We start from the raw sequence: 27,851 nt of genomic DNA on the forward strand, positions 1-27,851 counted from the left end.
CCGTGGAGGGGGTGAGCGCCAGCAAGGAGACCAGTGTGGCTGGGCAGGGTCCCCCACACAGAAGAAAGGGATGAAGTCAGAGGGAGGCAGGGGAGAGATGTGATCTGGCCTGGTTCTACTACCTTTCATTCCTCTGGTGCTGTTTGGACGGGTGTGGGGGAGGCAGGAATACCAGTGAGAGGAGGACTCAGCCTGGGGAGAGTCTGGTGGCTTGGACCAGGCGTGGAGTGAGAAGTGTGCTTTCCAAAGCCATGGGACAGCATGACAGCATCAGGGTAGAGTGAGGAAAGGAGCAGATCAAGAGCTGAGCATGGGGCCTTCGCAACTATAGAGGCTGGGGAGGAGAGGGGGTCTGCAAAGGAGGATGGGGGTGGCCAGGGAGGGGGAGAATGGACCAGTGTGGTGTCTGGGTAGGTGTTTCAGAGAAGAGGGAGCCGGCAGCTGGAGGGACCAGGATGCAGACCGGCACAGACCTAGTAACATGGACGTCACTGGGGACCAAAATAACAGATTTAGCAGGTTGGTGGGGAGGAAGGGGCCAGAGCTGGACTGGAGAGGGTTTAAGGGAGAACGGGAGGAGAGAGACTGCAGACTGGGTGGAGAGACAGCAGGCCTTTTGCATAAAGGGAAGAAGAAAAGTGAGGCAGCAGTAGCTGGAGGCGGCACAGGGGTCCTAAGAGGGGTTTTGTTTACTTGTTTTAGTTTTAAGGTGAGGTAAGTAACAGCGCGTGGACTGATGACAGTGATGGGGACAACACAGAAGGGTAGAACTGCTGCATCAGCATTGGCTTGGGGCGGGGTCTTGACAAAGGGTGTGGGGGTCAGCCTGGTCCTGGTGGGAATTGTCTTTTGATTCATTCATTCAAAGGATAACTATGGGGCACGTACTAAGTGCCAGACAGTTCCTGGGACTGGCATGGAGGGTCTCCATTTTCTAAGTGACCTGGGCACCAGTCATCAGCTGAGGAGAGAGGTTATAAATATATTCTGGGCAGTGGCAGCAGGCAAGCCTAGGTTCGGTAACTTACACTGACTGCCCCTTCTCAGTTGTGTGACTTCCAAGTCACTTAACCGCTTGGAGCCTCAGTTTTCTCATCTGTTAAATGGGGGAAATGGGATTATACACCCACAGAGCAGGCGGCAGGGAGGCACGGAGTGCGCTCCATACCTGCTGGAGGAGGGCTGCTGATGGTGCGGCCCCCGCGCCGGGAGCTAGGAGGACCGGCGGGCCCGGGAAGCCGGGAGCCGGCAGGGGCGGAGAGCGGGCGGGGCGGGGCGGTGCTGACCACGCCCCGGGCCGGAGGGGCGGCGCTCCCGCCCGCGGGGCTCAGGGGCAACGTTATCCGGCGCCCGGCGCCACCGGAGCAGGAGGTACCGGGGCCGCGTGCGGGGTGCGTGGACGAGGGTCCGGGACGCGGGCCTGGGGGCGCGCCGGCCCGGGCAGGGAGGGGCGTTTTGAGAAGGAAAGGGCGGGGAGAGCTCGGCCACGGCCCCGCCACCTGTTCCAGAGGGGACGTTTGCGTGCGCACTGACTGCGCGCGGCGGTCCCCGGCCGCCTCCGCTCCCCGGCGCCCCAAAGTTGAGCGGGAGCCCCGCCCGCGAGGGGAGCCGAGCCCCGCCCGGGAGCCCTCGGAACCGCGGTGGGAGAGGGTGGGGGGGGCAGGAAGCCGGGGTCCGAGGGCGGGGTCCCGCGCGGCGACCTTGGGCGGGGAGCGCCGCGCTGTGCGGGGGCCGGGGGCGCCCGGGGAGGCCTGGCCGCGGGGCCGCGCTCGCCCCGGCCCTGCGGGGACAACGGTGGGAGCGGCCGGATGGAGGGCGGCTGCCGGGGCCGGAGATGCTGAGGCTACGGACGCTCCGAGCGGGAAGGGCCCCCCGGTGCGGGGAACTGCGCGGGTGGAGCTGAGAAGTGGGAAAGTCGGGCCTCGGCGCGCGCTCGGCTCGGGACACGCGTCTGCGGGCGACCCCTCCTTCCGGCGTGTTCTCTCCTCCCTCTTCTCCAGACGGGAAAGCTTGAGTGAAGTGGGAGCTGGCCTGTGCTGCGGGGAGGTCCAACCTCAGAGTCCACTTCTCTTCGCTGCTAGGCGGGTCCCCTTGCCTCAGTTTCCTCACCTGACACCTGAGGGTAGAAGTTCCCACCGTCTTGCCAAACTCAGCTGAGCCTCTGGCCCTGAGAGGGTTAAAAGCCATCTCCCCTGCAACCACCCCTCTCCCAGGAGGACACCCTTTCTGTCTCCCCCAAATACTGAGCGATTGTTGCCTGCGCGCCCTTGGGAGTCACGGAAAGCCATTTATCCCGTCATCATCAGATACCCTGGAGCACCTGGTGTGACCCCCTCTGGCCCTCCTGCTGTCTCCTCCAGCTGCCCAAGGACTTCCCTTTGTCACCTCTTCCCAAAGAAGGGGGGCCACACTGCCCTGGGTGACATAGCAGGACCCAGCCTGGCCGGGACGACACCCCTACGTGCCCCCGCCTGCGCTCCGTGTTCCCACAGCCCTGATCCCCGGGGGGGAATCTCCAGGTCAGGCCCAAATACAAAGAAAAAGAAAGGAAGGGTCTAGATGGAATCTCCTCTGTTGTTCACTTTCCTCTTATGCCTTCGGTGCCTGTCCCTGCTTGTCTGCTCGGACAGCTCAGTATTATAGGACAGACTCGGAAATGGAAATTCTTAAAAATGTGTTTTGTTTCCTTGTACCAGTGGGAGCCTTCTAGCTGCCTAGGTTAGTGGGGTTGTTCCGGGTGTGTGTGTGTGTGTCAGGGTTGGCAGAATCGTTCGGCTCACTCAGCATGTCACGCGATTGTGACCCACCACATCAGCCCCAGCCGACAATTTCCAAACCCACCCGGCCATGGGGTCCTGCATGCAGGTCTCCAAGTACCCCCGGCAGCAGGCGTGCCAGCCTGCAAGGTCTGAGTTGGGACGAGGGCAGAGTGAGACCCGGACATTTGCAGCAAGACTGGAAGAAGGGGCGGATGAGAAAGAGAAGTTTGAAGTGTGGGGACATCTCTTCCCCGCCTAGTCCCCTCACCCCCCCACTTGCCCCCTCCATCCCCCCAACCTCCGCTGCCCCTCCTGGTTCTCTCTCCCGAGGGTGGGGTGGACCGCTACACCTGGGACCTGCGCACCCAAGCTCTGCTGCTGGTGGTGCTCTCTGGAATGCACTTCCTCCTCAGAGGACGCTTCCCAGGGGCGGCCCCAACCTCCGAGTCTCCATCCCTCTTCTCTCCTCGCCTGAAGCCCGGTGCCCAGGCGGTCACATCATAGGTGCTCACTAAATGTTGCTTGAAAGAGCTGTGTGTGTGTGTGTGGGGGGGGGGGAATTTCATGTTTACATCATTTAGAGATACCTATGGCTAAAATTTGCCCTTTCTGCCAGAATTTTAAAACACTTTTTTAGTTATTTGAGTGTCTTGCCTCTATAAATGTTGCAAATTCTTCACCGCTCTCAAACATCGTTTTTTATATTTGTCGACACTTACACGTTGTTCCATCATCGTCAGTTAATGGGTCTCATTTGACATTTTGGGTTTTTTTTTTTGTTTTTTTTTAATATTTGGCTCTTTTAGCTAATGCTGCATTGAATGCTCCATTTGTGTATGTGGCTGGGTGTTTCTTCGTTCTCAGTGCGTATGAACCTCAGAAGGGCTGTCCCTAGAGCCAGCTGGCTCCCAGAGGGACGTCCATGCTTCCTCAGGCTGTGAGTGTGTGTTTCTTGTTATTTCCTAGAAGTGGAATTACTGGGTCAAAGAGTATGAATGGCCAGGATCTCTGTGTGTTTCTTATCTCTCGTTTGTTCGCGTTAGTGAGTTACGTATCCCATCTCTGTGGCCAAGAGCTTCCCTCAGTTTTAGCGTAGCTTTTATTTTTGCTGCTGCTGGTGTGTTTGAGGAGTGTGTTTTTAATATTTTTTTTTACTTTGTGTGTGTGCTTTTTGATAAGGGAGACTTTTATGAGCGGATGGGAAAGAGCCAGAAGACAGAGTGGCTGAGGCCCCCGGAGAAGGAAGGGCAGGTGGATGGACTGAGGTCCCAGAGGATGTGGGAGGTGGCAGGTGCCCAGCACTGGTCCAGCGAGACCTTCCGAGCTGGTGAGGACAGGAGGTGAGAGGGAGGGGCTGGGAGGACACCTTAGCAACTGGCTTTGGTTTTCCTAGAGAAGAAGGCGGAAAAGCCTCGGTGGAAGGAAAGGGTACTGGCCCCAAGGTCTCCATTCCCTGTGCTGCTTGCTGGCCTCGTCCCCTTAAGTCCTCCCTAAGGGGGTGTTATTACCCCCTTTGACAGATTCTGGGAGGGAGGGAAAGTACGTTGTTCCGGGTCACTCAGCTGAGGAGTGTCAGGGCTGGTTCAAAGTAGGCTCTCCCCATACCAGCTGCAGAACCTTGAGAATCATTTCCCTCTCCTAATTTCCATTTCTAGTGTATATTGGGAAGTGACATCTATCTCATTCTTTCTGGAACTTGATGAGTGTCCCTTCCACTCCTGTAAGCCTCTGTTTGCCTTCCCTCTGGACCCCAGTGGGTCCAAGAGCCTCCAGCGGCAGTGGGGTTGGCCACGGGACTAGGAGAGTCCCCTTCCTTTCTGGGCCAGTGACTACACACCCTCCCCTGTACACTCTTGCCCATCAGGAGCCGACCCCAGCAGAAGCACACAGCCTTTTCTGATGTCACACCTGTGCAAAGTCTGAGTTGGCAAACAGCTGGGTGGACAGGCACAGAAGAGTGAAATAGGAAAAACAGTCTTCCCATTCTATGAACAGGCTTGATTTGAAAGAGCAGAAGCCACTGTCTCAGATGTAGACACAGCCCAGAGAGGTCCCCCAACCCTCCAGTTGTCTCTCGGCTTCATTCCTCCTTCCCACCCGTCTCCAAGACAACACCTTGGGTTGAGGGCAGCCAGCAGGCTTCCATCAACTGAGCCCCCACTCGGTGCCAGACACTTTATTTAACTCTCTAAGCCATCCTGTGCTGTTATTCCCATTTCATAGATGAGGAAACTGAGACTGGGAGTCAAGTGCTTCTTTGTCACTGAGATTTGAGTCTCTCTCGCCACTGCTGTCCCAGGTGAACGAGGCTGGGCCCCGGGCAGACTCCTTTTACCTAGCAAAGGGTGTGTTGGATCCCAGCTGTGCCTCAGTTTTCTCAGGACTGTTGGAATAATGAAGCGAGTTTCTGCATGAAAACCACTTTGACCGGTGGCCGTGTTTGGTAAGCCCTTAGAAAATATACACCATTGTTATTAAATCACGTAGCTCCATGCCTGACAGGAAACTTTCAGTAAATGTTAGCCACGTGCCTCCCTCCCCATGATGAGAGGATGGGGAGGTGGGCACACCCCAACACCGGAGAGATAGTGGACTTTTTAAAACCATCTGGAGGCAAGTTAGTGACCTGCATCTACAACCGTGGGGAATTCCATTTCCTTGGACCCAGGAGGCTCATTTCCAGGAACCAGTCCTATAGAAATAATGGAGGAGGTGCTCAGAAAAGATGTGAATGCTAATACGATCCTCAAAATGAGGGACGGACCTGCCCCATGACGAGGTGCCATGCAGCCCTGAAGACGAGGGTGTGGCGCTCTCTGTATTGGTCTCATCCCTGGGGCACAGCTCAGATTTCTCTGGCAGCTTCGTTCAGGGAAAACTTACACGCTGCACGCATGCAGTTCGATGAGTTTAGGAAACGTGAAGCCACCTCCACCACCTAGTGTTAGAGCACAGGGGCCCAGCATGTTTTTAAGTGAAAATACAACACGGTGTTTATAGAGCAGCACGTGTAATAGGAGCTCCTTTCGTGTGTCTCCTGTATGTGTAAACACGGCTCCATGTGAATGGAAAAGGAACAGAAGGACTACCAACATGCTGACAGAGGTACCCTCTGTGCCAGGGCCACGGGAGGACTGAGCACATCACCTGTCCCTCCCTCCAGCCTTCAGGGCTGCACACTGTCTTCCTGATAAAGAGAGAAGTGGGAGGTGTCACTGCAGGGTGGTAACTGGACCACCCCCCCACACACACACACACACGCAGCCTCTCTGCGAAGACTGGGAGCGGGCAGCCTGACTAGCTCTGGTCGTACCAGTCCTACCATCGGCTAAATGGACGTGCGTCATGGAAACACATACACAACACTCCAAGATGTGAAGACAACGAAAATCAGCCATAACCCTCACAGCCAGGAATAAAACCGAAATGGCATCTTAGTGGGTTCTTGGCAAGTAGCAACTCTTCTTCCCTATTATGGTTGCTGCTGGGCAGGGGAGGGGCAGAGGGACATTGTGGGCAGAGGGGATTGCGTATTGCAGCAGCTTAGAATTCCCAGAACCGGTGGCTTTGAGCAATAGAGAAGAGTTGGTTTTCCTTTCAAGTTTTTACCGTTGTTTTCGGTAAAGACACTGAGAGTATCAGGATGGTTTTTCTTTATCCCCCATCACTCAGTCATCACACATTTATAGTGTGCCCGCTGTGTGCCAGGCCCTCCCAAATTCAATGTCATTTACAATCTCAGGCAGGGTGGGCCGCATTTGACTCAGGGTCCACTTCCCTCTGCACCCAGTTCAGCCCAAGGCCAAATTCACCCTGCTCACTCCCAGCAGGACTCACCCCAGGGGCTGCCTGTGGCCTAGGTGAGGCAGGGTTTGGGGTGAGTGCTGTTCACATCCCCCTCATTTGGAAGGTAGCCACAAGCTCCTCCTGTGTGCCAGCAGGTGCAGCACTGGGGAGCCCACAGCCGGTGGTGGGATCTGTGCTGAAGTCCAGGCAACTAACTGGAGGTGGTGGCTCTGCTCACCTAGGTCAGTAGAGACTCACGGAGGAGGGTCTGAGACCTGGGGACCGACATACCTGGGTGCAAATCCTGCCTCCCACATTGGCTAGCCATGCTGTGTTGGGAAGGTCCCTTTCCTCTCTGCACCTTTGTTTTCTCGTTTGTAAAATGGGGCCATCGTGGTAGACGGGAAGCCAAAATGAGGTAAAGAGCTAACTGCTTGGCAGAGTACCCGACGCATGGTTTATCCTTGGCGGATGGCAAGCTCTCCTCTGGTGGTTAGGAAGTCCTGACCAGGGGAGGGAGGGATTATTTGGGGAAGAGGCCAAGAGCACATTGCAGAAACCTGGAATTCCCAGAGCCCGATGGCTTGAGCAGCTCGACAGAGGTCAGCAGCATGGCTGGTCTGCAAGTTGTGGACCTGAGAGGGGCAGGGCTGAGGGGAGGTGCCCATGAGCCCTCAGCATTGTGGGGTGTGGGGGCCTTCTAGAGGGGGCTGAGGCAGGACCAGGGAGGAGGCTGTGATGGTGCCTCCCGAGACAGACAAACAGACGGAGAGACATGAAGAGACCTGAGTTGCATGCGCTGTGATAGGGCTGATGGGAAACGGCGAGATGTGGGGGAAATCTGTTCAAAGAGGGGTTCTCCCCCTATTCCCTGTCCTACTCCCGCCTCTCCTGTGGATTAGTGCAGTGTCCTCATAACTGCTTTTGGTCACATGTCCCTGTAGTTTACTCTGCAAAAGCAGCCAGATCCTAAAGATGTCTTTAAGACATAAGTCACACTGTAGCCCTTTCCTCCTCAAAATCTCCCAGTGGCACCCTCCGCATAGAAACAGATCCTTCTGATGGCCCTTACGGCCCCATGGCCAGGTCTCCCCACTGTCTCTGACCTCTCCTGATACCTCCTTCCCTGCCTTGCCTTGCTGTTTCATCAACACGCCAGGTACTTTGGCCCCAGGGCCTTTGCACTCACTGATTTCCCTCCCTGGACACCTTTCCCCAGATATCCCTATGGTTTGTCCCCTCTGTCTTGGCACAAATGTCAGCTTTTCAGAGAGGCCATCCCTAGCGGTTCTGTGTAAAGTAGCAACCCCGTCCCCCAGTCCTTGCAGCCCAATTTCCCCACCACATTTTTCTCTATAGCGTGTTTTATCTCCTGATGTATTTCTTGTTAATGTTCTCCCACTGGAATGTCAGTTCCATGAAGCCAAAGACTGTCTGCTTTGTTTACTGCTGTGTGTATCTCCAAACCTTGGAGCATGGCCTGGCACATAGTAGGTGCCCATTTGTTGAATGAATGATCCAAGGCGCTGGGACTGAGTCCAAGGGCTTGACCAATTTCTCCCCAAGATGACTTTTTGTATCAGGTTGGGCAAGAACTCTCACCCATGAACTGTCATTCCTCTGGCCTCGTATCTGTGCTCTTGGCCTGGCACCAAGGGGCAAGTGGCCGTGAGATGCCCTGTCTAGAGAAGTCAGTGATGATGACTACTGCTGATGGAATGGGCAGAACCAAGGCCCGAGAGACCAGATTAGGAAGGTCTTTCTAGACGTATCTTTAGACATCGTCCTTCCCAAGCTCTTTATTTTACAGATGAAGAAATTGAGACTCAGAATTGGTGATGGGCGGAGGGTTCATACTCCAAGGTCACAGAACAAGTGTATAGAAGATAGAAACCAGGCCCCATGCTCAGGCAATGTCCAGTTGGCAGAGACTGTTAAGAATAAAACACCCAGTATTAGCAGTGCTGTGTGTGTGTGTTTGGAGGTGGGAGGTGGAGTAGCACTCTCTCTTGCTGCCAATGATTTTTAATCTTTAATGCAATTGAGAGAGAGAGAGAGAGACAACATGGGAACTTTCTTCCAAGTAGAGTGAACTTGGGACTCCTAATTCAGGCCAGAATTTCTAGATGCCTGTTCCATAGGTACCTCATTTGCCTGGCATGATTTCCTCTGACAAAGAGTTTCCCCTTCTAGTGACCAGTACAGAAAGCTCGTCCACATTCAGCCACCCTGGCACCTCAGGAGGTCCTGGTGTTTGCGTGCTCGTGCCCAAGTGTGGGGGCTTCAGACTCATGGTGACTTACTGCTCCCTGAACTCAGCCTAAAGCTCAGGGAGGGTGACATCACCGTGCCCCGAGAAGCCCACCCCCAGCAGCCTGATCTTTAGTCCAGCCTCTAGTGCCGAGCTGGAGTGACCGAGGCAGGGGGCATGGCCTCAGCAAAGGGAGGAGGGTCTGAGACTTGGGGACAGACATAGGCGGTGAAAATCTTGCCTCCCACATTTACTAGCCATGCAGCATTGGGAAGGTTAGGAAGGTCACCTTTCCTCTCTTAGGACCGGTGAATACTCAGGTACTTGACTACGAAGAGTCAAAGGCACGTAACCTTATTTTGTACCCTCAGAGAGTCAGGCAGATCACACCAGTTACACTTTCTAACAGTTGTAATCTGCATCTCTCATGGTTTCCAGTTTGCAAATGGCACCATCCCCCACCCCCACCCCGGTCAGTCACCACCTTTGGTCCTGGGTTTTGGGGCAGTTTAGGGATCATTTACTCATTTCTTCAAAAAATATGTACGTGCTAGGGTCTGTGCTGGCCACGTGGGACTGGGCCACGAGTAAAAGCAGCCTTGATCTCTGCAAGCTGACATTGTTTTCCGAGTTATCTGTGTGTCGTTGTGTATTTAATCAGTCCCTTCAGAAAAGACCTTGGGGGGTTGTTTCTAATGGCTGCAATTGCAAACAAACTTGTGACCTGCACAAATGTCACTTATCTGTAGGATAAGGTCACAGAGTGGGATTACATGGTGGGAGCGTAATGTCAGTGTAACTTAGATGTGGCTCACGTGCCCTCACCACTGGAGCAGTGCCACTCAGCAAGCCTTCTAGAAGGGTGCCTGGCCAGAAGAATCTTTCTAAGTCCTGGCTTTTTGCCCATCTGACCGGTGAGAGATGCCATCTGAGTGTTTCCATTTGCATTCCTCTTACTTTCAGAAAGGTCCTCAATCTTTCTGGCGTGTTTAAGGGTCATTTTTTTGCACATGTGGGAAGTGTCGTTGGCCTATTTTCTTTCGGGTTGTTGGTCTTTTTCTCCTTGTTTTCTGGGAGCTCTAAATAGGTTAGGAAAATTAGACCTTTGGGATCAAGAGGCACCAAAAGTTACCCCAAGTTGTCGCTTCAGTGTTGACTTTCTTGCTGGTAGTTTTTGTGCAGAGGGCATGGAGAGGTTTGTTCTTTCAAAGGAGTCACATTTATTCATGTTTTCTTTTATGGCTTCTGGATTTCATACGTAGTTCAGAAAACTTTCCCACTTCTAAGATTACAAAGAAATTTACTCATGTTTTGTTCTAAATTTTTATGGGCTTTATTATTTTACATTGGGAGTTTATCCTGGGGTGCGTTCTGAGGTTGGATGCGGTTTATTTTTTTCCCTAGCAACTACTCCAGTGTTTCAGCATCTGTATTAAGAAATGCATTTGCTTTACTGATTGGAGATAACTGCCTTACCGAATGTGTAAGTACTACATTACTTCTGTGATGCCTTTTGTTTCATTGCCCCGTTTGTCTGGTTATATGACCATGTTGTGTTAATTATTGAAACTTTATAGGGTGGTTTAATATCTAAATGGGCAGGCCTTCCTCATTTGTTCTTCCTTCTCAGAGTTTTCTTGTACATTCTTTTTTTTTATTTTAATTTTTTTGTTTTGGGAGGGGGAAGAGTGTGTTTTTCCAGGGCCCATCAGCTCCAAGTCAAATTGTTGTCCTTCAATCTAGTTTCAGAGGGCGCAGCTCACTGGCCCATGTGGGAATCGAACCGGCAACCCTGTTGTTCAGAGCTCACACTCTAACCAGCGGAGCCATCCGGCCACCCCTCGTGTAGATTCTTGCTTATTTTTCTATATGAACTTTGGAATCAATTTGTCGAATTCAGAATCACGTACAATTTATAAATTGGCTTAGAGAAAACTGACATGATTATGAAACTAAGTCTCCTATCCAAAAACAGTGTGTGTCTTTCCACTTGTCCGACTTTATTTTGTGTTCCTCAGGGACTTTAAATTTCTGCGCACATAGATTTTGAACATCTCTTGTTAAGTTTAAGCTTAAGTAGTGTGGTGGTGGTGGTTGTAAGTGGGCTCTTTTTTCTCATTATATTTATAGGTGTGTGCGTCTGTGTTCTACCACTTTTCAGCATTCTTTTATTGTTTGTAGTTTTTCAATAGTTTCTCTTGACTTGTCCAGGTATACTGTAATATCTTATGAAAATAACAAGTTTTAACAATTTCTACTCAGTTTTTATGCCTCTAATTTCTTTCTCTTGTCAAATTGCTTTGATGAATACCTCCAGTACTAGTGATGGTGGTGGGTACCTTTAGCTTTCCCCTGTCTTCAGAGGAGTGCCCCATGTGTGACGCTGAGTACGCATGCTCCCTGAATAGGAAGCTGGCTCCTGGCTTTGGTGATGATATATGTAATTTTGTTAAGGAGTATCTACTGATTCCTAAGTTATCCAGAGTGTTGGAAATTTTGTCAGGTTTTTTTTTTAAGTTTTCTCTCTTAAATTTTGCTATTGGACACTTTAAAAAGCATTGGGATTTTCTATTATTTACGAGTTTGCTAGAAATTTCCTCTAAAAATACCTTGCTGTGGTGCTTTTGCTTCTTAATGCTCTTTTATAATTCTATTCTTATGTGAAAATTGGCCTATCTAGGTGATCTATCTCTTCCAGAAAGAGTCTTGATTTATTATATTTGTCTAGAAATTACTTTTATCAGGTTTTAAATTTTATTTGCAAAGTACTATCTTATGATTTAAAAATGTTTTCCCTCTACTTCTTTGGTTACTTTCCCATTTGGCATTTTTTAGTTTGCACTGAATGTTTTCTCCCTAGGCCCCTACTCCCTTTTTCTTTTAAATTAGGTTAATGGTGGTTTATATATTTTATTGAGTTTTTTTTTCCCCAAAGAGCCAGCTTTTTGCTATATTTCTTAGTTCTACTACTTATCTGTTTCCTGGTTTATTTCTGCTTTAATCTTTATTAATTCTTTTCTTATTCTTTCTGTTTATTTTATGGTTCTTTTTCTAAGCTTTTCGCTCTGGTGCTTTATGTATTGTTATCTATTCTGTTGTCATTGTTACATGTATGGAAGACATAAATATTTTCTGATTATTACTGCAGCTGTGTCCTATAGCTGCAGTTTCATGATATTTTGACTATGGTTATTTTCTAGAAATCCTACAAATTCAGTTTGTATTTCCCTTTTGACTCAAGAATTGTCCATGAGAATTTCTTTTTTTAATTTTCAGATTTTTACGTTAATTTCTAGTCATTCTGCCTTGTGGTCATACATGTCTATATTTTTTATATTTTTGGACGTTGTTGAGATTTTCAATTTTCATGAATGTTCTGTCACTCTTGAAAGTCCATTATCTGTTACTAGCATAGAAAGTTTGCTATATTGTGGTACCTTACTGATTATTTTATTTCGGTCTTCTGAATTTGTATTTATGTTTCATCTACTTAATGTTCTTGAGCTCAGAGAGCTGAATTAAAATCTCTTCTTAGTGGTTCCAGTCTATTTATCCTAGTATTCCTGTAATTTCTTCTTCCTGAAAATCGCTGCAGTGTTATTTGGTGCCCTGTGAATTATACCATTTAGCGTTATAAACGGCCCTTCTTTGGCTCATTTAGTGATGTTTGGCTTGAATTTCATTGTCTGATATTAAGATTATGGCCCCAACCTTGTTTTTGTTTGTATTTGTCTATACTTTTGCTCATTCTTTTATTTTAACCATTCTAAATCACTTTGTTTGATGTCTGTCTCTTGAGTGCAGGACAGACCTGGGTTTTGCTTGTCATCTAAACTAAAAATCTGTGTTTTTTTTAAGATCAGTGAGATAAGTCTATTTATATTTATTGATATGGTAGATGTCTTTGGTTTTCTTTGTGTCGTATTGTGTATATGTACATATATATGTCTTTGTGCATGTGGGAGAACTATATTGTTTATTTTTTCACTTTTGGTGGTCTGTTTCTTCACTTTTTAAAAAAAATATCTGTAGTGCTTCTGATATTTAGGAAAGCTGGTGTTTCTGTTCTAGTGGTTACATTTATATTTATATCTCTACCTGATAGTTTTAGTTCCTTCTTTCTTTCCACAGTATCTAATGTTTCTTTTCTGTGAACAATAGGTTAACTTGTTTCCTCTTCTTTACTCCTCCCTTTTTTCTTGTCACTGTCCTGTTTTAGCTGATACTATAGCGAGTGATTTTAAGGCTTTTTTAAAAAATTATTATTCTAATGCCTCTGGAGGCCCTTAGTCACGTGGTGTTCATGACAGTGGCCATTGCCTACCCCTGCCATGACATGAAAACCTGAAGGAAGAAAATGCTGGAGACAATAGTGAAGCATTCTTTTAAGAAATGCAGCATCACCCACAGTGGATAGTACAGATCATACTGTATGGAATACGCAGGCCTCAGTGACACTGAGTTGAAGTCATTCAGAAGAATCGGGTTTTAAAGGTGACAAAGTTTCAGGAACACATTACCCAATTTATTTCACTTATTTTTCTTCTTCTGTATGCACAGGAGTGATAAGTGATTTAGAAATCCGACTAAACAATTCTTTCAAAATAAAAATTATAGGGGCGGACGGGTGGCTCAGTTGGTTAGAGGGTGAGCTCTGGGCAACAGGGCTGCCGGTTCAATTCCCACATGGGCCAGCGAGCTGTGCCCTCCGCAACTAGAATGAAGTCCGTGAGCTGCCACTTAGCTCCCAGGTGGCCAGATGGCTCAGTTGGCTGGAGCACTGGCTCTCAACCACAAGGTTGCTCTCAACCACAAGGTTGCTGGTTTGGTGACTGGATTCAGAACTGAGCTGCGCCCTCTACAACTAAGATTGAAAGGAGAACAACTTGACTTCAATGGAGCTGATGAGTCCTGGGAAAAACATGCCACTGTTCCCCAATTTAAAAAGAGGTCCTGGAAGTACACACTTTTCCCCAGTAAAGTCTTGTTCCCCTCCCCCCAAAAAAATCTTTAAAAATAAATAAATAAATAATAAAAATTACATAATAAGAAAGCAATGTGACGTCGTTTAATCGGCAGCATTTTTTTTTTAGTGGTACCTAAAAATTCATCTTATTAGATTCAACAAAATAGGGTATTATTATCCTTCCTATTGGTCACCTTTGTAGTATAAATATGCTTAAACTTTTACTATTTGATGCTTTAGCTTTTACCCTCAGCAATTGAAGATGAGCCAACCACCAAGCGTGTTCCACTTAACACCTTCTTTCTCCCTTCCCTACCAACTTTTTGTCATCTGTGCCATTTTCTACATTGCATTCTATTCTGTCATCCTTATTCCTACCTTTAAAAATTCTGTTTTTAATTTTGTTAAATTTATTGGGGGTAGTAAAATTATATAGGTTTCAAGTGTACAATTCTATCACACATCATCTATATATTGCGTTGTGTTCACCACCCAGAGTCAATTCTGCCATCACCTTTAGCTTCTTCTACCACCCCTACCATCGCTTAACCTCTGAGAACCACTAAGCTGTTGTCTGTCTCTATGAGTTTTTGTTTGTCTTGTTCGTTTGTTGCTTTTAGTTTTATATGTCACATATGAGTGAAGTCATATGGTTCTCAACTTATTTCACTTAGCAGGATAATCTCAAGACCCATCCATATTATCGCAAATGGCGCTAGTTCATCTTTTCTTATGGCCGAGCCTTTTTTTATTTTTTATTTATTTTAATTTATTTTGTATTCTTTTTTTGTTTTTTCATCTACAGTTAAATGTATCCCGTTCTCTTACTGAACTTACTCAACCATTTGATCGGTTGAAGCTTATTCCTCAGTTTTCCTCGTAGGAAAGACATTGCCTAAGACCTTGTACTTCAAAACAATTGGTGCATCACCTTTATATTTAAAGAACGGCTCAGCTATATATTAACCTTTTTTTTTTCTTAGCTTTTGTTTATTTGTTTTTCCAGGACCCATCAGCTCCAAGTCAAGTAGTTATTTCAATCTAGTTGTGGAGGGCGCAGCTCACAGTGGCCCATGTGGGGATCGAATCAGCAACCTTGTTAAGAGCACCGCGCTCTAACCAACTGAGCTGACCGGCCGCCCCTATATATTCACGTTTGACTCACACTGCCTTTCCTTGGCGATCCTGTACATGTGTGCTCCACTATCTTCTGTCCTTGAATGTTGCTGCTGAGAAATCTGATGCCAGCCTGATTCTCTTCCTTCATAGGTGGCTTGATCTTTTTGTGTAGTTGCCCAAAGATGTATTTTTGTGTTGCTAATCTCCAGTAGTTTTACTAAACTATGCCTTGGGATTTACCATTCTGGTTCACTGTTCTCTCTTTAATTCATGAAATCAAGTCTGCCCCATTTCAGGAAATTTTTCCTGAATTATAATTTTAAATATTTATCCTATTCAATTGTTTTAGTTTTCGTCTTTCGAAACTCCAGTTATACGCTTGTTGGATCTCCTTTACATATCTTTTCTATCTGTTTTTCTTCTTCTAGAATGCTTTGATCTCCTTGACCATTTCTGTTTGATTTCATTTACTTTTCTCAATTTAATCTCTATTATCTCTTACTATACTTTGTATGGAGTCTGTTCTCCCTTATGTTTCTTGTAGTGTGGTTTTCGCTTCTGAAATGTTTTTGTCTTTTTTTTTTTCAATTCTTTCCTTTCAGTTCTCACGTCATCCTCATGTCTTCCATCACTTTGTCTACCCCATTTCTTCTCTAGTTCTTGTAGAGAACTGCTCTTTCTACGCTTCGTCTTCCTTCAAGCTGGAATTTTTCAAGTGTTTTTTTCATTCATGCTATAATTTGGATTAGAATTTTTATTTGTTTTATGGTGAAATTTCTATATCCGTAGGGGAACATTAGTGCTCTTTTTTTTTTTCATGTAGCATCTTTGTATGGGTGCTGTGTTTGCTTCTTTCACAAACTGTTTTTGTCTGCATTTGAATTGGTTGAATTTTCCTAGACCAGCCATTAACAGGAGGTTTCTGTGGAAAATGGGAGAGAGGCCAGGATGGTTTTCTAGTTTTCTCTGCTGAAAGGCTCCCTCCCCTGTTTTTATGGCAATGGATTGTTCCTTTAAAATATGGTCCTCTCCTGGGTCCAGTCCTTTTTTGCCTCTCAGAACCTAACCTGGTACAAGAGGCAACCTGCCTCCAGCGGTGAGCCCCCCTGGTTGTTCAGATCTTCCACTATTGGCCTCCCTCTGCACCCCACTGCACCCCACTGCACCCCACTGCACCCCACTGAAGTTGTTCCCCACTTCACTGCCACACCTGCTGGCCTCAGGTGCTTTGAGCCACACTTACCTGTGACTTGGAGTTTATGGGTGTTTCTCGCTCCTGGTTTCCCTGAAGCTATAGTTTTTGGTTTGTTTTTTTCTTTCCTCTGTTGCTCTGTGTGACATCAGTAGATGAGGGAAGATTCCAAACCAAGAATCTGCCTTATTCCTTATTGCTGCCTTATTCCTACTGGAAAAAGAAGTCGCCCCTCCTTAATTTTTCTGTTTGTAATATTCCCCCAAAAGGCAAGTCACTGCTTGCTCGATTTCTGGCTTTGGAACACCTTACAGGTCTTGGAGGAGGACTATTTTGTAACCTCTCCTCTGAAAACAGCCACGTTTGTTTGGTTTTTTACCAGGGTCATCACCTTCTATAACTATCAGTCTTACTTCTTGAGTAGAAATAATATATTCATTTGTGCCCTGAAAGATTGGTGGAGGGAGGACAGCAGACCCTTCAAGCAGGATTCGGAAGCTCTAGGTATTGATTTTTCACATCAAGGAGGGTCTGGGTTCCAAGACCAAAGAGTCCCCCCCCCCTCAATTTTATAGATGAAGAGGCCACAGTGCAGGTTCAGGACCAAGGCCACAGAGTCAATTAGTGGCAGGTTTAGAAGCTTTCAGGAGGGACCTGGGTTTGAATTCTATATTCTATGCCATTTCCTAGCCTGGCAATCTTCCCCAGCTACCTCAAGCTTCTGCAAGCCTAAAGTATCTGCTCAGCTGTTAACTTTTCAAGGAAGTTGATCAGCATGTGCCCTGTGTCCCCATGGTTAGAATATGTGGTTAGTCCTGCTCTCCTCTCCCCCGTGCAAAAGGAATCTGAAGCCCAGAAAAGGAAAGTGACTTGCCTGAGGCCACACAGCAAGTCAGGAGCAGGAGAGGGTAGAGCTGGACGTACACACCAGCCTCAGTGCTACTAGCTATGGCCCCTGGACAAGTCACTTTTCTGAAAGTTAAACAAGGGAGCAGAGGCTAGGATTGGCTGGAATCATATCTGCCCCCCTCGTTGGTGGTCAGGCTGAACTAAGATGACACACTGACCCCACCTGTAGCCAGGCCAGGGCCTTCTGACTCTATTAGACGGTTTCTTACTGAGTGGAAGAATGCAGGGGCTCTGCTACCTCCTCTGTCCCCCACTGTGTCCACAGCCCCAAATATCCCCAGACATAATGAATCCAGGTATCCCCTTCCTGTCAGGGGCACTGGTGCCAGTTGGGGTGCCAGTTGGGGATGAGGTAGTCATTTCCCTGGCAGGGAGAGCACCTTCCTTGGGGTGGGGGAAGAAGCAGTCATACCTGTTGCCCAGAGGGAATTGTCCTTGGCTGGAAGGAGGCTCCCACCAAGGTCACACCCCCCACCCTGGGAACAGCCTGTGTCCAGTGTGGGTATAAGCCCCCAACTCCTTTGGAACAGACATCTCTGAAGGCTGTGCCAGCCCCAGGGCTCCCGTGGGACCGGCTGAGACCCCGGACAGGACTGCCTCACAGCCCCTCTCCCTCTGTTGGGTTGTACATCTCACCCTCGCAGGGACGCGGCCGCTCCCCAGTCCCTGCACGTGGCTTTCCAATTTGCAGCCTGCTTCCTGGGACAGGCCTGTGACCGGAGTCCTGAAAGGAACTCTGGGTAATATAACCCCGAGTGATGGTAGAGGGTGGTCGTTCGTGCCGAATGCCAGGGAAGGCCTCTCTGCAGAAGGGACCCTTGAAGCCAAGACCCCAAGACATCCATCTATGTACAGCAGGCGAGGCAGCACACCTCAGACTCCGGGGTCAGACCCTAGGTTCTAATCATTCCATTTCGACCGCTGGGACCCTGGGAATGTCACTCTCCTGCCCTAAGCCTCAGTGTCCTGACCGGTGACTTGAGAACAGAGCTTCCTTCTTTACGAGGTAGCTCTGAGGCTCCAGAATAGAGACATAGAAGGGGAGAGGTGCAGTGGGATGAATAGTGACCTCAAGATGTGTCATGCCCTCACCCCCAGATCCTGTGAAGGTGACCTTTGGATAAAGGGTCTTTGCAGATGTTAAGTTAAAGAGCTTGAGATAAGGAAATGATCCTGGATGACTCAGGTGGGCCATCCAGCCAATGACAGGTGTCCTTATAAGAGACAGAGGAGGGGAAGAGAAGGACACGTGAAGAAGATGGAGGCAGGGGTTAGAAGGATGTGGCCACAAGCCCAGGAGCCCAGAGCCACTGGAAGTTGGCAGACACAAGGAACAGATTCTCCCCTAGAGCCTGAGAGGGAGTGAAGCCCTGCCAACAGCTTGATTTTAGGCTTTTGCTCTACAGAACTGTGAGAAATTAAGTGTCTCCCTTAAGCTCCAAAGTTTCAGCCATAAGAAACTAATACAAGGAGCTGATCAGAGTCTGGTCCCTTCCTGTCGGCACGATTTCTGGGTTGAGATTTCTGAGATATCTGCCCCCTGAGATGTCAGCCCTTCTAGGAAGACCTCTAGGGTGTGGGACAAGCCTGCAGAGGGGCAGGGGGCTCCCTGAGCTGCCCCTGGCTAGAGCTGCTCCCAGGTTCCTATGCCAGCCGCTGTGGGATCTTGGCTGAGTGCCTTTCCCTCTATGGGCCGCTGTGTCCCCATTGGAACATTGGAATCTCCAAGGGCCCAGCTTCGGTGTTCTGGGAGCCACTCAGTCAGTACCCAGCCTGGCAGTGGGGTTCAGGGTGCGCCAAGCTGACCATCACTGTAACTCGGTTCTGTTTGGGTCATGGTCAGGCAGTGCTGGACACGGGAGCCCAGAGAGGGTCAGAGCGGGAGCACCCCCACTGCCGGGGCAGAAGTCGGTGCGGGCCATGAAAAGAAGGCTTTTCCAGGCACTCGAACCTGATCCCCTGATGCCAGCGCTCCCCATGTGGGCCCTGCAGAGCTGATGCTGAGGGCCAGGCCAGCAGAGGTCTGGTTAGGCCTGAGCCGCCCACACACACACACCCGTCTCCACCAGCTGTGCACTTCTCATTTTCATGTCCTGCCTGAGAGGGAACCTGGGGGGTTCCCGATGCTGGGAGCCACAGGCCACAGGAGGGCTTAGAGCAGGGACTGACCACGTTAATGTGCTAACTGGACAGAGCTCCCCGGTGCAGGGCTGAATGTGGGGGCCGGGAGGTAGGAGGAGGCACTGCGAGGCTGTGCCAGGCTTGTCTGAAGGACCAGGATTGGGCCCCAGTGCGAGGCCCATCCAGGGGGCCAGCAGCATGTTTTGGGCCTGAGGTCACACGGGTATTGGCTGGAGCCCACTTGGCCCCATGCAGAGTTTCTATTCCTGAGTCTTGGGCTCCAACACCAAATATGGTACTGCTTGCATTTGGCACCCTCAACTGGTGGCAGGCGTGGCTCGAGTGGCACGTCCTACCTCCCCACCAGGCCCAGACCCCTCCTCACACCATGGTGGAGCCAGATCAGCCAGATCACTGGTCCCCAGCAGCCAGGGCCTCCCTGCTTCCAACTGTCTGTCCTCTCCTCAGCGTGGTTCTCATTGGGTTAAAAATACTCGGGACCAGAATAGGCTCTCTCCCTGCAGGGGCAAAGCAGGCTGGGGCAGGGGACACTGGTCCTTGGTCTGCACCGTTCGCTGGGAGCTCTCAGGCAGCTCACCCAACCTCTGACACCCAGTTTCCTCACTCATGCTCACTGGATCATTCAGCCACTCATTGAGTCGCTCTCTCACTCCCTCCCTGATCACTCATTGATTCGATCACTCATTGATTCGCTCCTTTATTCACTCACTTGCTCCTCACTGAACCACTCACCTATGTAGTCACTCGCTCGGTATTTACTACATATTAAGAGCCAGGCACTATTCTAGATGCTGAACAAAACATACAAAGCACAGAAATATACCTGTCCCCGTGGGGTTATGTTCCAAATAAATAGCCCGTACAAACAAGGACAAAAATATACAGTATGTTAGAATAAGTGCAGGAAGCAATAGACTATGAGGTGACGGGGAAGTTGACATTTTCGGGGGGCTATGGAGGGCCCCACGGGAAGATGACTTTTGAATGAAGGTGGGAGCGAGGTGAGGGAGTGAGCTATGTGAACATCTGTGGGGACAGTGTTCCAAGCAGAGGGAGCAGCAGGTGCAAAGGCCCTGAAAGGGCTGCACGGGGGGACAGGTTTGAGAAGGAACGAGGAGGCCAGGTGTGGCTGGGCAGAGCAGATGATGGGGAGAGAAGTGGGGCATGAGGTCGGGATGGGGGCCACGCAGGACCTGGTGGACCTCCCACATTACTCAGGGCCTGAGCAGAGGAGTGACCACGAGGCCTGACGTGTATTTTCAAAGTGTCCCTCTGGCTGCCAAGTGAATGAGTCAGGGAGTGAATAAGTTTCCCGTGTGCCCACTGTGTGCCAGGTGCTGAGCACGGCACTGGGGAGAGAAAGTGTACAGGCCCTCACGCGCCTACGGAGGGCTGTCTGTCCAACTGCCTTCCGTAAGTGTCGCCTCCGCTGGGAAGCCACCTTCTCCTAACTCAGCTGGCCTCGCTGCTCCATTACAGCTCTCCTCTAGTATCTTGTCTCGTCTCCTTTCAGGTGGTCTCCCCACAAGCTGAGCGCCCCTCCAGGGCTGCACCTAATTCTTCCCTCTGCCGAATGTGTTCCCTGAGGGGCCGAGAGAGTGAACTAATCAATGAACAAATGAGCCCCAGGGCTCCGAGAGCCCAAGACCCACCTCACTCTGTCTTTTACCATCTTTTGCAGATGGATTTGCAGGCGCAGGAAGCGTGTGGAAGGGCCGTGTTCGTGTTGGCAGAGAAGGTTGGCTGCTGAGCCAGGGCGTGTCTGCAGGAGGCCTGCCAGGCTGCCCGGATCCCCACCTCACCACCATGGGCCACCCAGGCTGGTCAGTTCCAGTCCTTAATTTCGCCACGGTTCCCTGCCCTTGGCACTGGGGGAAGGCCGGGCCCAATTGCTCAAGTCCCAGGTTTCTGGCACCACTCTCTGGCCATGAAACCCATCGGTCCTGGGGAGGGGTTTTCCCCAGCTCCCTTTACCCCTTTCTGCCCAAGTTTCCTGGCCTCCAAAGTAGAAATGATGCAACTACCCCACTGGGGTGACTGAGGGCCGGAGGGGTGTGAAGCTAGCACTGTGCGCTGAGTAGATGGTGGCGGGGCTTCTTGTCAACAGTGAGTAGAGTCCACGCCAATGTGCACTGAGGCCCCCGCGTACCAGGCAGGTCTGCACAGTGGCTGTACCATCTCTCCCAGGCAGGATGGGTCAGTGGTGCAAGCACAGGCCCTGGAGCCAGGCGTCCTGGGGGCAAACCCTGCCCTGCTGCTTGCCAGTCGTGGGACTCGGCATGAGTTACCAGACTTCTCTGTTTCCTCACCTGTAAAATGGGGGTGATGATTGCCACCCCATAGGGTAGCTGTGTGTTTAATGAGTTAGTATGAGTGAAATGCTGAGAAGGTCTAGCATGTGCATGGTACATAGTCAGTATTTATTGAATGAACGAATGAGTGAATGAATGAATGAATGAATGAATGAATGAATGAATACAACCCTTTCGTGGGTTTCAGTGTTCCTGTCTCGCAGGTAGGAAGATTGAGGGTCAGAGAACTGAGTGACTTGCCCCAGGTCTTACAGCTGGTTCAGGCCAACTTGGGGTCCCACGGGTCCCACAGTCCCAACCCTTGGGGATGGGGCCCGAGCCTATCTTGTTTCTCCCAGCCACCTATAGGGCTCCTAGGGACATTCCTGGCTGCTGCCAAGTGGGCACCACCAGGAGAGAGTGAGGGTCCAAGGGCGGTACTAGCCAAGGTCACGGAATACAGCGCGGCCTCTGTCCCTTTTTCCTCCAGACCTGTGTCTAGCAGAAGCACAGCCCGGGGCAAGGGCTGGGGAAGCCAGGGGCCCAAGAGATCCTGGCGTGTCCAGGACAAGGCTTCAGGACCCAGCAAGCACCCTGGCGTACGTACTTAGAGCTCACTGTCCTGCCTGGGAGGGAGCTTGCATGCCACCCCCAGGACTCCGCTGAGAGTTCCCAAGGCGCTCCACAGTCTGCCCTCCTAGATCAGCCCCAGGCTTGGTTTATGGAACCGAACGGAGCTGAAGGGTATGTGTGCTGGGTCTCAAGTCATGGGCTGCCTGCCTGGTACGCCCAGGGGTACAAGCCTGGCCAGGCACCACGTCTGAAAACCCCTACATGTGCCAGATCCTGCCCAGGGCCCTTGCTGGCCACATGTTGTGGGAAGCACTGGCCTGGCCCTTGGGGAGCTCGCAGGTGTGTCACACACCATAAACTCCGTCCATGGTCTACTTCTTCCTCCAGGTGAGGAAGGAGATGGGGTCTGAGCCTCCAGCAAGCCCGTGGGCTCCTCCAGCAAGCCCGTGTTGGCATTGGCTGCGGCTGCTGTCTGTGGGAGTGTTTCTCTTGGGTGGGGATGCCAGCAGCCTGCCCACACGTGGCGCTATCTCTTGCAGACCAGCCGGTTCCTGCTGGAGGCTGCTGGTGTCATCCCGAGAGACCATGTCCAGGCGCCCTGCCTGCCTGCCGTGGCTGCTCCGCGGTGCCCCGAGGCAGCGGGCCTGCACCCTCTTCATCATCAGCTTCAAGTTCATGTTTTTGGTCTCCATCATGATATACTGGCACGTGGCGGGGGAGCCCAGGCGCCAAGCGCGGTTCTCTAACCTGCCTGTAGACGTCCCCTGCCCCCGCTCGATGCCCACCCCACCGCCCTCCGGCACCCCCCCTCAGGGCAACATCTTCTTCCTGGAGACTTCAGACCGGACCAACCCCAACTTCCTGTTCATGTGCTCAGTGGAGTCGGCCGCCAGGGCCCACCCCGAGTCCCGCGTCATGGTCCTGATGAAGGGGCTTCCCGGCGGCAATGCCTCGTTGCCCCGGCACCTGGGCCTCTCGCTTCTGGGCTGCTTCCCCAACGTCCAGATGCTCCCGCTGGACCTGGAGGAGCTGTTCCGGGACACGCCCCTGGCGACCTGGTACGTGGCCGTGCGGCGGCGGTGGGAGCCCTACCTGCTGCCCGTGCTCTCGGACGCCTCCCGGCTGGCGCTCATGTGGAAGTTTGGCGGCATCTACCTGGACACGGACTTCATCGTCCTCAAGAACCTGAGGAATCTGACCAACATGCTGGGTATCCAGTCCCGCTATGTGCTCAATGGCGCCTTCCTGGCCTTCGAGCGCCACCATGAATTCATGGCACTGTGCATGCGTGACTTTGTGGCCCACTACAACGGCTGGGTCTGGGGCCACCAGGGCCCGCAGCTGCTCACGCGGGTCTTCAAGAAGTGGTGCGCCACCCGCAGCCTGGGCGACAGCCATGCCTGTCGTGGCGTCACCATCCTGCCCTGTGAAGCCTTCTACCCCATCCCCTGGCAGAACTGGAAGAAGTACTTTGAGGACGTCAGCCCCGAGGAGCTGCCCCGGCTGCTGAATGCCACCTACGCCGTCCACGTGTGGAACAAGAAGAGCCAGGGCACACACTTCAAGGCCACGTCCAGAGCGCTGCTGGCCCAGCTCCATGCCCGCTACTGCCCCACGACACACGAGGCCATGAAGATGTATTTGTGAGGGGCCTGACAGGCCACCTCCCCACACCCCACATCCTGATGGAGAAGGGCTCCCAGCAGTCCTTCCTGGGGAGGCGAGATGAGGGGGCCCTGGTGAAGGGGACCCGAGCTGCTGCAGCCCAGGATTTGGGGCAGGGGTAGGGGAAGGCAAGGAACTGGCAGTCTGAGAGCTGTTGGAGGGCGGGCTGTGGGCCCTGGGGTCCACTCCCTTCAAGCCAGGGTGAAGCTGGAGGGACACCCCTTAGGCCAGTACACTGCCTCAGGGTAGAAGCGACAAGTGGTCGGGGAAGGGCCCCCAGCCAAAATCAGCTGGAGTGAGCTGGCTGAGCATTCTGGGTCTGGGACGACATGTGGGAGCTGTGAACAGCAAAGCATCTTTCAGGCGTCACAGGGAAGCCAGGCTGTTTGGGGCCAAAGTGCTCATGATGGCAGCATGGGAAAGCCCAGGGTAGGGAAGAGGAAGGTGGGCAGAGTCTCTAGAGGAAAGGAGAGGAGAGGAGGTCCCTGGTGGGAGAGCTGTGTGCACACCCAGCCTCGTGAGCCCTGGGAATGGGGCCTTTGCTCTCCTGGTTTTGGCTTCTTTTTCAGAGGAGCTGAGGCCAACAGAGGTGGCCTGGGAAGCATTTTGGGGGAGGCTGTCTGCGCACCCCATCCTTCTTTCCAGAGATGTTGCAAGGGTAACATGTGCCAGCTGCCCACTCTAGGGGCATGGGGCCATGGAGTTATTTTGGCTCGGGGTAAAGCATTTAAAGAAAACACCTCACCCTGCCCATAATGAACACAGGAAAATAATAAATACAGCCAGTGACTCACTGACATCTAGTGCTTCTCATAAAGCACATCCACTGATAAAGCACATCTATTTGCACAGCCCTTTTCAGCCCTGCTCTACAGATGGGGAAGCGCTGGGGCTGGAGGTTGTGCCACTTGCCTGAGGTCATGCAACCTGCCTGGATGGGAAGGGCTGGGCCAGAGAAAAATCTCTCCAAGGGAAGGGCAACACCCCAGCCGCCTGGTGTTAAGGAAGCTACCTCAGAGCTGGACATCACAGCCAGGCTTCAGAAGCCCTCCCTAGCAGAACTGGGGGTGCTGCCAGGAACTCTGGAGCTCAGAAGGCTGCTCTCTGCTGGCTGAGAGGGGAGGTGTTTAGAGGCCTCTGGATTCTGCTTGCAAGTGGTCTTGAGCAGCCTGGTAAGGAGGTGAGTTCCCTGGCTCTAGAAGCATTCAAGAGCCGGTGATGTTTTTTGATGAAAACAATGAATGATGTCAATTATTTCTCCAACCACCATATCATTTCACCTATCTTAGTTGTTTTTTTTTTTAAATGAGCAGGTTTTACCTTAATAATACAAATAATATATAACTATATATACTTAAGCAAGTGAGATGACCTCTTAGGGTCAAGCATTGTTTCATTAGTCATTTGGCCATTGTATAGTGAGTGCCTGCTATGTGTCAGCATACAGAGATGAAACAGACACATCACTCCCTCACCCTAAACTCTTCTATAGCTCCCTATTGCCTCGGGAACAAAGCCTAGCTCCTGGGCCCAGCGTTCAAGGCCCTCAGTGATCTGGTCCCATGTCCTCCCTAGCCGTGAGCGTTGCCCTCCATCCACACTCAACTGTACATTCTTGACTCCCCACCCCACCCTAGTGTCCAGGTGTTGATACTCGATGCCTTTGCTGCAACCTGCAATGCCCTTCCCAACAATCTTGGCCAACACACTCCTGTTCCTTCCCATGTTCTTTACGAAGCCCTCCCCGACCGCCTCTCCTCCAGGCCCACAGCTCCCAGGCATCCACCATGACTGTTGGATGGCAATATTCACAGCCTGTCCTTCCATATAGCTTGAAGGGCAGAGGCATATCAAGTCCCTCTCAGACTCATCCCTGGGGTTGGGCTCAGGCTCCCAGTGGGCACATCTACGTAGTTTTGCTGGGTCATCACGAAGTTCCTGTCAGTCTATGCAGAGCTGAGGGCCCAGAGGCACCAGCTCTGGACCCCCAGTCCCCAAGGAGCCCCCAGCTACCCCGACACTTTCTAACCTAGAGGGTTAGGCCAGGCCAGAGCACTGCAGGCAGCTCTGTAGGAGTGCAGGCTGCCCAAATGTTTATATGCCTTCCCAGAGGACCCCGGTCTGGAAACAGTCCAGGAAGCAGCCTAGGCCCCAGACTTTCCTCACATCATGCCAGGCAGGGCCAGGAATGGAAGAACTAGCAAATATTCCTGGCTTCCTTGTCTCTGAGAAAGTGGGCATGGGGACACAGAGGTTAGGGGTTGATTTTTCCTCTTCCACTGTCTAGTAAGAACCCCACATCCATCAGCTTGGAGGATCGGGGGGAGGAGGGTGCTCTACCTCGTTGAGCCAGCCTCTTAATGCAGCAGCTGTAAATCAATCAGGATCCAGCTGGCTAGAAATAACAGCAGCAGCCTAGAGAAAAGAGGCTAAGAGGATAGGTGTGGCCTAATGAGAAAGGCTGATTCACCTTCAGGCCTGATTAAAGATGATCTCTGCTGCCCTCACCACTCAGCCTTGAGGACCCCAGCCTCCACCCACCCCTTGTACTTTCTCTGAGCTGGCAGAACAGTTCTGAATGCCCAGGTCAGGGCGAGGGAGCCCAAAGGTCCCCTTTCCCTGCGTCCTGGCTGCGCCCTGGCCAGACCTGTGCCCGTTGCCTCTTTGGCAAAGAGGAGATGGATGGTACCTACCTCCTAGTGTGGTTGTGACAATAAATAAGCGCATACAGCACCTGGCATGGAGCACACTATTACAGCACACCTCCACTTTCTACATGGGACACTGAGGCTCAGCAAGTAGGCGGCAGTACTGAGATTTGAACCCAGGCTTTGGCTGTCCTGGGGCCTGAGTTCAGGGCAGGAAGGAGGCTGACTGGGGGAGCTGGAGAGGCCTCCTCCTTACCTCCTTGTGCAACACCCAGAGCCCAGAGCCCTCCCTGGGCCCCCTCTGCCTGGGCCTGATTCCAGAGAGACCCTGAGCTGTGTCCCATCCTAAATTCATCATGCCAGGGCCCAGTGCCCTTGTAGCCTCAGGCTGCCCCTCCTTGGAGTAGGAGCGGGAGCCGGAACTCCAGTTCTCGGAAAGGAGAAGGGGAAGGGAGGGGCTGGCTCCAGTGGAAGTCTGCCCTGGGGACAGTAATCAGATCCTAGGAACCCTGAGGTTGGTTTCTGGCGGTGTGCTTACAGATGTGCTTTTGTCTGAGAGCTGGGGAAGATGAAGACCCATCCCTTTATTGGGAGGCAGCTGAGTGGCCCCTGCTGGGCTGAGTGGCCCATGCTGTCAGTTATGTAATGAACCTACCCGCTGGTCCAGCTTTCCCAGCAGCTCTGGGGTGGGGGGATAATTCTTCTTGCCACTATATCAATATTCAACTTCTTGTTTAAATATTACATTGGAATGTCCTCCATCTGAGTGCCCACAGAGACCCAGGATGAGTGAGTAACTTGGGGCTGCGTTCCTGGAAGTCAGGTTTCACGCTTCGCTTGTTCCTAAATCTCTGCTTGTCCTAACATGGGCCAGCCAGTGCAAGGCATGCTGGGAATTCCACTCTGAGGTTGGCGGTCAGGACTGGATGTGGCTTCGGGACCTGACAACTGGCCGTGGACTCAGGTGTGATGTGGGCTACCTAGAGGGCTGGGGGAAACATCTACTCCCTGGGCAGGGCACAGCAGCAGGAAGGAATCAAGGTGGTGGGTGAGACTATACCAGGATGGGAGGAGGGCGGGGGCACCCCCAAACAGGAAGACATTCCTCATAGCCATTGTCCCCCACCCACAAAAATCAGAACACAGCTTCCGTCCCCACCGACTTGCAAGGAGTGAAAGAAGAGAGGAGGCCTCTGGCTGCTAGAAACCACTCAGGTGGCTGCAGCCATGAGGGCATTATTGTCCCACACGACATATTGGCTAAGGCACTGGGGAAGCTGCTGTGATGAAAAGGCTCCAAAACAGCCACATAAATACGGTAGAAAATCGTTTCTCTCTCACATCACAGCCCCAAGGTGAGTGCTCCAAGGCCCACGTTGCCATCCCTAAGATGGGGCTTCCAAGGGGCTCCAGCTGTCGCTATTTTCCAGCTGGTAGGAAGGTGGTGGGTGGGGGGAGGGGGTTGTAAGTCTTTAAGGAGATAATCCAGAAGTTGCAAGCCTTACTTTTGCTAACATCCCATTGGCCTGGACTTAGTCACATGGCCACAC

General features: G+C 51.3%; 1 protein-coding gene across 6 annotated transcripts; it reads left to right on the top strand.

Moving 5' to 3' along the window:
- Positions 1 to 1,294: 1,294 nt before the first annotated feature.
- A4GALT (alpha 1,4-galactosyltransferase (P1PK blood group)) lies at positions 1,295 to 25,007 on the top strand. Of its 6 annotated transcripts, none has more exons than XM_081059525.1 (4): positions 1,296 to 1,371; positions 20,806 to 20,947; positions 21,906 to 22,014; positions 22,528 to 25,007. In XM_081059525.1, exon 4 carries the CDS (start codon positions 22,574 to 22,576, stop codon positions 23,633 to 23,635), a length of 1,062 nt encoding a protein of 353 aa, XP_080915651.1. In that variant the 5' UTR covers positions 1,296 to 1,371; positions 20,806 to 20,947; positions 21,906 to 22,014; positions 22,528 to 22,573; the 3' UTR covers positions 23,636 to 25,007. The 6 variants fall into 6 exon arrangements, with proteins under 6 accessions (XP_080915653.1, XP_080915651.1, XP_080915652.1 ...); XM_081059526.1 differs by having other exon boundaries at positions 1,320 to 1,391; XM_081059524.1 differs by having other exon boundaries at positions 1,323 to 1,371; positions 21,906 to 22,159.
- The last annotated feature ends 2,844 nt before the right edge of the window (positions 25,008 to 27,851 follow it).

This window comes from Rhinolophus hipposideros (genome assembly GCF_964194185.1).
Source record: "Rhinolophus hipposideros genome assembly, chromosome: 9".
NCBI classification, from domain to species: Eukaryota; Metazoa; Chordata; class Mammalia; order Chiroptera; family Rhinolophidae; genus Rhinolophus; species Rhinolophus hipposideros.

Bases quoted from the DNA above. Each gene is read 5' to 3' on its own strand.
- A4GALT (XM_081059524.1), top strand. From the start codon at position 22,137: ATGGAACCGAACGGAGCTGAAGG. The intron at 22,160-22,527 runs GTATGTGTGCTG...TATCTCTTGCAG, and splicing joins GAACCGAACGGAGCTGAAGG to ACCAGCCGGTTCCTGCTGGA.